The sequence below is a fragment of the Ambystoma mexicanum genome, chromosome 1p (assembly GCF_040938575.1).
Source record: "Ambystoma mexicanum isolate Mex_15411 chromosome 1p, UKY_AmexF1_1, whole genome shotgun sequence".
NCBI classification, from domain to species: domain Eukaryota; kingdom Metazoa; phylum Chordata; class Amphibia; order Caudata; family Ambystomatidae; genus Ambystoma; species Ambystoma mexicanum.
In genome coordinates, this window is record NC_090921.1 from 289746621 (window position 1) to 289758630 (window position 12010).

A 12010-nucleotide genomic window follows, 5' to 3' on the forward strand; every position below is an offset into this window, starting at 1 on the left:
TCTGGCACAGCAAAAAAGAGTTGTTTCTTCTTCTATCTGTGGCGGGGACATGGTTTATAAATATGTCAGTATAAAGCTTTTGTTGTATTTAAACCAGTACATATAAAATGGTTTTTAAAAATAATGGCGTATATTTTGATTTTTTGATCAATAGACTGACGTCAATCAGAAGGATAAAAATCAAAGGCAACTAATAAATAAAGAAGGGACTCTTAAAATATCAATGATAGAACAAGAGATTAAAAATTGATAGAAAGTGTAAACGAAGGAACAAAAAGAACATTGTTGTGTAGAGTTTTAAATGCAGATAAAATATTGTTATTTTCAGCTAATCAAGCAGCAATTAATGGTGCCTGCTCAAATTGATCAGTGTGGTATATTTGATAACATAAAGAGAAGAATGAAAAATCTGGTAAGTACAAACAGTTGAGGTTGACTTATCATCATGGGAGACACTTATGCAGGACGTTGCCAAGACACACAGCTAAGATAAGGAAATATCCTTCGGAATGGGTCCGATGCACGACCAATAGACACTAATGCCATGGCCTCAGGCTGGCTTGTTGTCAAAACCAGTACTGCGACATATGACAATGTATTTTCATGCTACATATAAGGGAAGGAGTTGCAGAAAAGGATGGCTGTTTTAGAGCTATGAAAGATGTATCAGAGTGAGAAAGAAGATCCAGCATAGAATAAGTGGATGCTTAATCATCATTAAGGGGAGGATAAAACGCCTTTGGCTCCCTTTTACCCTGCTGAAAACAAGAGCGTACACACAGAGGAGAAGGGATTTAATCCGACATATAAACCCCCTGCTTAGAACAGTGAGGACAATGTGGAAGAGAACAAAAGCAGAGAACGCAAATATATATCGACACACAATGAAAGTAAACAGCGTGATGAGAGGAAGGACAGGCAAGATAAACAGATGGAGAAAGAGGAAGAAGCAAAAGTAAATAAAGGACAAAGCTAAGGGAATAAAAATAGTACAGAATGAATGGATGGGAGGACAGATATTACTCAAGCTGGATGATAATGGTATTGATGGGGTTTGAGAAAGAGAAGAGAGAGAAGAGCGGGAAAAGAAAGAAAAGGAAGAAGAGAAGGCATATAAAAAAGAGAAAGAAAGAGAACTTAAGTAAAAGGAAGAACGAAAAAGGCATGAGGCAAGGAAAGAAAAGGAAAGACTAGAAGAGAAAAGACAAGAGGAGGTAGAAGCGCAAACAATGCAAGAATGTAGGTTGCAACAAATGCGAGAGGAAGATAGATTAAGGAAGATGAGGAGACCGGAAGAAGAGATGAACAGAAGTAGGAAACTAAAAGATGATGAGATAGATTATCTATGTTATAAAAGCATAGTGCTGATCAATAGTTCCTCATTATTTGAGCATAAGCAGTATGTCAGGCATGGCCAACACAATATTTCCAATTCCAATTGACATATGGCCCTCTTCATTAAGAAACAAAGGACCATTTGTTTACTTATTTATTTATTATAACATTTGTAAAGCACCTACGTCTGGAGGCATAGAGGTGCTGTTTCAGGAACAGTTACTCTCAGGGTGACTTCACATGAAAGGGGAGGGGGGAAAAAGCATTACTGACATGTAGGATGATTCATAATGTTGCTCACTGGGGCATGCAAGGGGCACGCCTTGTAATATCCATAGTTTAGGAAAACAACAACGTTCCTAGGGCTTTTCTGAAGGCCCAATATGATTCCTCCGCTCGTATGGCATGTGGGAGGGCGTCCCAGTGCTTGACTGCTAGCGTAGGGCATCTAGAACCACCTCCTCTGACTCAATTGAATTTAGGAGTTGCGAGGCGGTGTGCTTACGGTGACCTGGTTGGTCTGACTGATTTAGCTCCTGCAATTTTCTGGCCCAGGTATACTGGCACAGTATTCGACAGGCCTTTGTGAGTGATCGAGAGTGTTTTGAATAGGATCCTTTCACGGATGGGGAGTCAGTAGACGTCTCTCCTAGCTGATGAGATATGTTCTCTTTTGGAGATATTGAGTGCAGAGCGCAGGGCATTGTTTGGATTATCTGCATTTTGTTGATGTTTTGTTGGGAAGTAACTGCAGAGAGGGCATTACAATAGTCTAGTGTGGCCCCTGTTTCAACCTGAACAATGGTGAGGCAGCTGGACAGTGTCAGGAATTGTCCGGCAGCATTGATCCTCTTGGTTATCTAGGCAGATGAAGAGGCGGTCTAGTTCACTTAACACGTAATTTGATAGTGGCGTAGATGGAACCCAAACGTTGTTACTGAGGTGGAGACCTGATCAGATTTCCATCAATGGTGAATTAAGTGAATTGTGTTGAGCTTCTTCAGTTTTGCTTGTGATCCTACCATTAGGATCTCTGTCTTGTTGTCATTAAGGCGTAAATGGTTTGTGGCCATCCATACTGGATTGTTGAGCAGATCTTGTTGATGGTGAGGGAGTAATTGTCATAGATATCAGTCAGGGGGAGAAGGATCTGGGTGTCGTTGGCATAATTTGTGTACGAGATGCTGATGAAATCCAGAAGGTCGAAGAGGGGTCTGGTGAAGATGTTTTATAAGGTGGGTGAGACGCAGGAGCCAGGTGATGGGATCAGGGGGACGCTGGCTAAATCTGAAAAAACTCTCTTTGATCTTCCTTCCAGAAAGGAGGCCACACAAGTGGTAACTTCTTGGGAGAAGTTGGCGGCTGCTGTGAGGTGATACCATAGTATATTGTGGTCCACTAGGTCAAAAGCAGCTGATAGGTCAAGTAGGCAGGCTCGTTTCCCCATATCTCTAATATTGTAAGGTTGTTTTTTCAGGTCTAGGAACGCTGATTCCATGCCATGCCCAGGCCTGAAGCCTGATTGTCGTGAGCCTAGGATATGGTAAATTTCCAGTATCCTAACCTGAAAAAGAAAAAACTCACATTGCATATAAATGACATATAGGTGCCAGGCTAAATACATTTTACTCTGTCTATCCCAATTACTAACAACATTCAACCTTTCACATATCCCAATGTTGAATACAACTTTTTCTGGCTCTGACTTTGGCTAGGCAATACCAGAATTATTATTCTAGAGTGTACCTGTTGCACCATAAATAGAAATTATAGGTAATTACACACCCATCGACACAACATCTTTATCTTACACAAATCCAAAGTTGCTTGGAAACACAATCCATATATTATCACAACACATCCATCACTGCACTTGCACCATGATGCATCGCCACCCTCTGTCCTCATCTTTCACCTTACCATTTTCCATGTTCTCTTTTTCAGCAGACTAACCTCTGAATTTCCAGGAGAAGCCTCAATATACCACTTTGCGGACAAGGATCAGCACTTTGGAACTACTACAATGGTTAATCGGTGCAATACAAAAATATATTAACATCAGGTATGCCCTCTTACACAGGGAAAAATGTAGAAGTGAACCTCGACAAAGACACATGTGTTGTTCCCATGAGGGGTTGTCTGCCCATGGCAGTGGCGGCTGGTGAGTTGTAAAGCTGGTGGGGCGTAAGGTTTGCAGAAGGAATTTGAGAGCGAGCGCGTGCAGTGCGCAAGCCCACACCACCCAAGAGGAGTGTGGGGGGTTTCTCCGCCCACAACATTATTTTGAAAAATGGCCTCCAAAATGTGCTATTTACTGTGTAAAACCCACCAAAATATGACATGAAAAGCATTAGGTTTTACCTACTAATGGTGGTACATTATTCTTACGTATGCAAGTGTTATGGTGTATTTTACATCAGCTTGTTTTGAGAATAGCTGGTACTATGATGTATGCATAAAGAAATTCATCATTATATAGTCAGTAATGATGGAAAAATATAATTGTGCCATGCTGTTACTGACATTCATATGTGTTCATCCTCTCACTTCTCAGGCCTCTTCAACCCCTCCTACTCCTCCTGTTCTCTGCGGCCCATGTCCTCTTTTTCTCAGGCCTATTCCATTCCTAGCCCTCCTTTTCTCTGTAACCCCTGTCCTCTATCTATCAGGCCTCTTCCACTCCTAGGCCTCCCCGCTCCTCTGTACCCCCGTCCTGTACCTCCTAGCCCTCTGTACCCCCGTCCTCTTTCACCTGGCTCTGAAGTAGCCCATAAGGTGGGCGCAGTTGCACTCAACAAAAGCACTTACATAATTCAAAGATGTGTTGGAAACAGATATAGCTGCTTCAAAGTGTGCTTTTGCTTTAACCACTTTTGCAATTTGATTCACATTTTTCTTAAAATGAGCAAAAGTGTTGAGAGAATGCATTTTCCTAAGAAGACACCATTTCATCAACAAATGAACCTCAAACTTGCGTTGCATTTCTCGTCTTCAAATGAATCGGTGTAAGCAATCACCTCCCAGTCCCGACCCTAAACCAGGAAACCGTGAACCCTCATTTGTCTGCATCAACAAAATCTGGGTTCATCCCGTTGTGAGAAAGAGGGGCTGACAGGGGAGGAGGGGTAAGAAAACCCTTCACAAACCATATCCTCTACAAAAGACATTAAAAAGCATATGGAGAACAGAAGAATAACTCATCTAAATAAAATGAGTTTCTAGTCAACAGGGGCTCTGACTGTTCTGTCGAGGACAACAGACACCAATAGCTATGTCTGTCAAGAACTTATTAGATACAGTTCAAATAAGCAAGAAATATGGTTTCCCAATAGTGTCCCCCTGTCTGGTAGGACTATTACACTAAACTGCATGAGATTATACTGGTTATACTGTAGATGGTACATAATGATGTAGGATCTGGGACAAATTAGATAGCGTTTCGTGCACTTCTTAGGGGCTTCCGTGGCTGCACAGGGTTTGCCTCACTTCTGGTATAGCTGCAGCAGCGGTGTGAAAGCTGCGACGTGACTTGCTTGGCAGGATTCGGGAAGGACCTCCCTCCCATTCAAATCCCTCAACATTCTACATGCACCATGTCATGGAAACAGGGCAGTTTTCGTAAGCACGCTGCTTTAGGTCCCGCGGGCGCCCCTTTTAAGACATGCTCTTAAAATATAAGACTGTGTAATACTCATTTTAGCTACCCCCAATTGATTTTGTCAGGGTTCATCAAGTGCGTTAGAGAACAAATGCACTTTCAATCCGCTACCACCACCAGCTTTCGTGCCTGTTATATTCCTCCATGCCCAATACGCCTCCCCGAAAATTGAACATTTCCAAAAATATTCCCGCCCTTTGTACTATTCCCCATCTCCAGAAGGGCGCCTGATGGTGATTGCTTTGCCAAAAGCTGGACACTTTATACTGGAAAAGTCTCTCACGTTAAATAGCAAAGCAGGATCTTCACAGACAACAACCTCACACTTTCCACTCAGTCACTCACATGGAGCTTTTCAAAATCTCCGCTTTGAGGCCACAAAAGACTTCCGAAAATTCATAAGAATTCCACTAAGCCCCCAGGCAGACCCATTGTGTCGGCTATCGACTCACTGCTGGAACCGCTGTCTGTTTACGATGAGTTTTTCTTAAAACCATTTGTGCAGGAGATGCCGTCATATGTGAAAGAGTCGACCCACATGATTAATATCATTAATGATATTGAAATTGAAGGAGATGTCCTTGTTACCATGGATGCTGAGTTGCTTTACACGACGATTCCACAGATAGAATGCCTGCATGTGTTAGGTCATTATCTGAACAGTATGGGGGCCACTTTTGCCCCCGATGTCGCAAATTTATATATGGCTGAATATGAAGATAAGTTTATCCTGGGACAACAAAACCTGCTTATGAACCATTCTCAAGGCACATTTGAAACTTTGGCATCGGTATATTGATGATGTTTTTCTAATTTGGAGGGGATCCATTACATCTCTCACTGAATTCCATGAATGGCTAAATCAATGTGATACAAACATAAAATTCACTATTGAATATAGTCACCGTTAGGTTAGCTTGCTTGATCTCTTGATTAAAAAGACTGCAAATCAATTTACAACTACTCTTTTAAAAAACCAACCGATAAGAATTCCCTACTACATTTTAACAGCTTTCATCCTGCTAGCTTACGCCAGAACTTACCGTACGGTCAGTTCTTACGTATTAAGAGAAATTGTTCCGAGAAGGATGAGTTTAAGCTCCATGCAGAACAACTAAAGGAGAGATTGGTAAATAGGGGGTATCCAAGACGGTTGGTAAAAGACCAAATGAAAAGAGCCAAAAACACTAGTCGTGAGACTTGTTTGATCACACGAGAAAGACACAAGAATGAACGTCTTGTATGTGTAACTACATTCAATCCAGTCAGCGGGGATGTAAAAGGAATCATTAACAAACATTGGAATTTAGTCAAACAACCTGGATCACTAATGAAAAAACCCATGTTTGCGTTTAAACGCAACCAAAATTTAAGACAAAGATTGGTCCATATTTATAGGGAGCCAGCAAGGGAGCCTACTATCAATGACCAATGGGGTCTGCCGCCCATTGTCGGACACTTTAAATGTGGCAAAAGTGTCACGTGCCCCCTAACTGAAACTAAACGAGAATTTCAATATGGTCAAATAATCTGGAAGATGAACTGCCATACCAATTGTCTGACCAAAAATGTGGTGTACATTATCAGTTGTCCCTGTCAACTTCTATATGTGGGTAAGACCACACGTGAAGTTAGACGGTGTATATCAGAGCATAGGAGCTGTATATGAAATAAAGTGGAGGATAAGCTGCTAGATGAACATTTTGTTAGAATGCAGCATAAGGACACAGACATGAGGTGGTTTGTATCCAACACATTAAGAGCAACACGAGAGGGGGCGATATTGGTACGACATTACATCGCACTGAACAGAAATGGATTCACACTCTTAATACAGTCCAGAAACTGAATGTTTTGGTAGAATGGAACTGATAAAAAACTGATCTGGAACATGAGACGATGGGTCAGAATGGACACACAGCAATGGGGATACCGTGCAGTTAAGAACTACTGTGATCGCTACATACTCCCTATGTTATATACAACCTAGACCCATTTTGCTTGTTATACAATTGGTTTTCTATCTATATGCATACTATTGGTTGATTCAAGTTTCAAGACAGTATTTATCTACATGATGTATATATAAATATACAATTAAGCCAGTAGTAGATATATGTCAATTCGAGCTTAATGATATAATCTATTGGCATTTTTATGTCTATATTTATAAAGGGCGGTATACGACATCTGGGTTTGTCCCATATAATCTGCAAAAGCCCCTGTTAACGATTATCAGTTGTATCTAATTCCATTGCGATGTATAAAGCAAATTGCTGTGTGTGTCTGTATTGTTATACTGGCCCGTGCACCCAGTTCCTGAAATCAGGGAGTGAAGCTAAACATGTATAATTTCAAGGCCCTTAATATGCGGCTTTTTGACAAGCGATTGTGTTTTTGACCCTCCTTCCATTTATTTATCTCTCTGGCACCCTCAGTATGTTTTTCGAATGGCCGCGCATTAATTAATGTCCCAAGCTCCAGCTCATGTTATTGTATTCTATATGAGCGACGCACGGGTGTTTGTCTCGCCGTGTGCCTTTAAGACACTGTGTTTTCTGCTCATTCCAATGCTCTAGTTGTTAGTCCTTTTTTGGTGTTTCTGGCACCTTTTAAAAGATAGTCCTTTGACTATGTTTAGCCTGCATTGACTTTTTGCTATGTTTGTGCTGGTGTCGAGTGAGTGAACACATTTTTCCACGTAGAGGGATGCACGTTTTCCATTCAAGGTAAGCGTTCCCCCCCTTGTGAGAGCGTGACCCAGAGACACGCTAGAGGTTTTTGTAGTGTGGCATTAGGATTGCTCTGAGGGGCGCCGCATATTATTTAGCGGCGTTCCGTTTGTTTTTAATTTATTTTGTTACACTTATTACAATTTTCTCTAATGCGGCACGATACATGGATAAAGAGGCCGTTTGTTATACGCGCATACTTGCGTTACCTGCGTACATGGTGTAGTGGGCATCATGTGAGTGGTGCTTTCGGTATCACTGGTTTTATATATGTCATACATACAGTCTACACATTATGGGTGTTTACTTTGTGAGGAGTTGGCTATGACGAGATTTTGCATTGCCTGATTAGTTTTACAGGTGTACATTTTCTAATGCGAATGCATTTGCACCCACGGCTTTAGTGGTCGAGTGTTTTTCAATCGCCACATATATGCTGTAATTGTTACATGAGGTGAAAAATCTTCACACAGTTGTCATTGTGTGTTTCTTTTGTAGCCTTGTGATTGGCCTAGTGACCAATAGACTTTGGGAAGTGGTCTAAGCCACTTTGTAAGTGGTCTAAGCCCTATTTTGAATGTATATTATGTATGGCCATAGATATGCACACTGAGTATTCGGTTTTTCCAAGAATGCTGAGTGGTGTTTCTGTTGGTTCTACAGGTACAGCATACACACTGATGCCAGTGGAGGATTAATTTCCGCTGTCCCGTTCACCTTCCCTTAAGTTGGAATTTGGTGGTGAGTAGGGGCCTATGTGTTTATTGTGACATTATTAGTCACCGACTCTAAGAAATAAGGATGACACTATGGTTTTTATCATTACTTTTTTAGATTTACTACTGGCCCATACACGTTGAGAACAAGGCGGAGCATTTACTCCAAGCCCTACGTCCTGAAGAAGGTCTCCGACCGAAACACGTGTCGACGCTTTTCTGTGAGAAATATCTGGTCAAATTTGGCATCAGATACACAACGACACCTGATACTATGGACTGGGTCACTGTTTGATGTGATAACTGAAAAGATTTGGTGTAACAATATTTACAATGCTTATTGATGTACTAAACACTTGGGTGTTTTTAAATTGGAATGTCTGAATGAGTCCTGTATGTGGTTATGATTGATGGTATGAATCGACTGTTCTTTTATAGATTTTTATGATATTAAGATGAAGTTTCCTTGTGATGAGTTTACTGAATAAAATTTGATATGTATTGAAATTTTGTTAGTGTCATCCCATTCTACTAATCCAATTTTGGATATCTGCACAAAAGACTCCAGACAGAAATTAAATAGTTATAATTGAACATACCACTGCTACTGCTACCTGGGTCACTTCAGTGATAGTCTAGAGCACACGGAAGAGACCTAGGCCAGCCGCTGAGCCACTAAAAGACATTCAATGCCCCGACAAAAAGCACACACTGACCTTGCCAATACCATGTTTCTAGCCAAATCACACGCTGCCAAGATGATAGTTATGTTATGTTATTGGTACTTGTATAGTGCACCGTCACCAACGGAATTGGTCCCCAGGCGCTCTGGTGGATCTGTAAACAGGAAGGGTGGGGTCGGGAGGAGGCGAGAAGGAGAGTGGGAGATGTGGTGTGCTGTTGGCAGCTTCAGCTCGGTTGACACCGAGTGCTGGGCTTTGGTGCTAGTATTGGATCGGATGAAGGCCTCGAATGCTGTGGGTGAAGTTTATGTGTTGTTGATGCAGTGTGGTAAAGTGCGTGCGGATTGCTGGGACAGAGATGGTTGTGTGGTTTTGTGTGGTTTTGTGTGGGTTTAAGTAAGCAGAAGATTGAGGATTGGGTTAGTGGGGTCTGAACCTAATCTTCAGGTGTGGGACTGGGTGGGTGATATCTATTCTTAGGTAATCTAGTGTGACCCTGGTCAGTTAAGGTTTTGAGTGGTTCAGGGTTGCGGTCATGTTGAAGTGTTGTCCTAGTGGGTCCATCTTGGTAAGCGTGTGTATTCAGACGTTCGTATCCTTCTGTCGTAACTGATTCTTTGATTTCCGTGGAGCGAACATTCTTGAGACTGTTGTTTAGTTGTAGTTTGTGTGGTGGGGCATTGTGCTTCCTCACCCATTGCCTTGGGCCCATGATGCAGTGCTTCCTTTCCCTCTCTATGATTTTTTCTAAGGGCTGATGGGGAAGGTCATAGTTAGGTCCATGTCCTCTTGATGATTTGTTCTAGTTTGCTATGTTTGCTATGTTTACTGTCTTTGGTCGTATTGCGAGTGTCTCCCGTTTGGTCCTTCAGTATGCCGTTGGATAGGTGTCTATTAGTCGGGAGGACACCAGCCTGCATCTCTCACTGAGAGTCAGGTAGGCCAAGTGTCCCGCGGCCGTCATTGAGTTTTAGTTAAGGAAATTCTTTGTCTTCTAAGAAGTTTAGTCAAGGAGTTTCCTTAACTAAAACTTAATGGCGGCCGTGGGACACTCGGCCTACATCTCAGTTTTAGTTAATGTGGCATGGAAGACTAAGAGTTTACTTAACTAAGAAGCCAACATAAACACAACTTATTTGCTCACTTACCTGGGGCTGCAGCAGCACATGTCCATCCGTGGATGGGCCTGGTTCAGGCGAGTCCTCCACCACCACACCAGCAAGCAACTAGGATCAGATGGAAAGAACAAGAAGAAGGTGAGGCACACCGTGTGCCCATGACCCGACTCCACCCACACGGATTATCCAACACAACCTTTTGCTATGCTCCTGCATGGCCTGAAATGCTAGTACAGGAGTCAGGAGGTTTCCCCTACTACTGCACTGTTTGCGCAGATTACCGACAGTGAGAGGCCACCCCTCCAGCTCCCCGACAGCCTCCCAAATGAGAGGATGGGATACGTAGACTGCATGGAGCTCTGAGCTCCACGCCCGCTACATGGTAGAAAATGGACGTAGTCTACGTAGATCCGGACGCGCCCCGCTGCTAGGTTGGGCAGTAGCAGGCCTGGCAGTCCAGCATACTGCATGCAGAGCGACAGATTAATAAATAAATAATTAATCTGCCACTCTGCAAAAATTGATTTAATTAATTCTGGCACAGCAAAAAAGAGTTGTTTCTTCTTCTATCTGTGGCGGGGACATGGAGTGGCGCCCCCCCACCCTATGTAAGCGGTTGCCACTGTCCCATGGGCCACAGAGAGGGCCCATGTCCCTCTTTATTGATATTTTATTTGTATTGCGCTCGTACATAAGTGTTTCTGACTTAAGACTTGAAATATGCTGCACCAGGCTACGGCTTGAGCATAGTGATCCCTACAACCCATTGATGGCTCCAACCATGGAGCTGCAGCCCACAACCCAGCTGTTGGTCCCACTCATATGCTGAGCTAACCTTCCCACCTCCGATGAAGCTTCTCTAATTTCAGCACTGCACTTCATGCTCCCCTCTCCGCTCATTTCCCTCTGTCAGCGTTCACTTCTTAACCCTCCCCTCCACAACCCTGGAAACAACTATGCAAAAAAAGCTTTGCATATGGCAAAAAACTAGACTCTCCCTGGATCTTTAACTCTACCCCTCAGCTCTTCTAAACTATTCCTCTGCTCTTGACACTGCTAAAAGTGACGTCTACCTCTCTGTCCTATCATCTCAATGTTCTCAACCCAGAGGCCTCTAAAAATTTCTCAACTCTAGTCTCTCTCTTCCCAACCCCTTCTCCATCTCTTCCATTCTCTCCACAAATGGTCTTGCTCTCTACTTTGCTTCTAAAATCTCTACTAGCAGAGGTACCCTCAGAAATGTCCCACTATACACCCTCCTGCCTATTTCACTCCACCACCCCTACCCTCTTCTCTCAACACTATGTCCACCTTTGACCCCACCAACACTGAGGAAATCACTACGCAACTCCTTGCAGCTGACACTTCCTGTGCCCCCAATGACCCTCTATCCCCTCACATACTGAAACTCAACACGCCCATTGTTGCTCCTCAACTTATGCCCCTCTTCAACGCTTTCCTTGACATGGCCACTTTCCCATCATCTTACAAATCTGCCACTGTCATCCCTACCCTAAAAACCCCAGCCTTGACCCTAACAATCCAGCAATTTTCATCCAGCCTCTCTTTTACCTCATTACTCCAAAATCTTCTAATTGTATTTAACAGACTCTCCAAATTCCTTGATACGCATAGCCTTTGTGGCCCACTTCCATCTTTCTTCCGACCCCTCTGTTCTACCGAAACAGCGCTCCTCAATGTCAGCAGCTTAATTTCCTCCACTCGTCATGCTAACCTGGCTCCGATTCTTATCAGTCTTAACCTTTCT

The 12010-nt window shown here is 42.9% G+C and overlaps 1 protein-coding gene across 4 annotated transcripts in view; it reads right to left on the reverse strand.

Moving 5' to 3' along the window:
- Positions 1–1476: 1476 nt before the first annotated feature.
- LOC138569251 (uncharacterized) overlaps positions 1477–12010 on the reverse strand; it is a 557461-nt gene continuing 546927 nt past the window's right edge. For 3 of the 4 annotated variants that reach the window (XM_069647113.1, XM_069647080.1, XM_069647087.1), the window contains 2 exons: positions 10273–10350; positions 1477–2899 (listed from right to left, as the gene is read on the reverse strand). In XM_069647113.1, coding sequence (XP_069503214.1) covers positions 2564–2899; positions 10273–10350 — 414 coding nt within the window. In that variant the 3' untranslated portion in view covers positions 1477–2563. The remainder of the gene's footprint in view (positions 2900–10272; positions 10351–12010) is intronic. The other variant, XM_069647095.1, reaches the window with a different exon arrangement.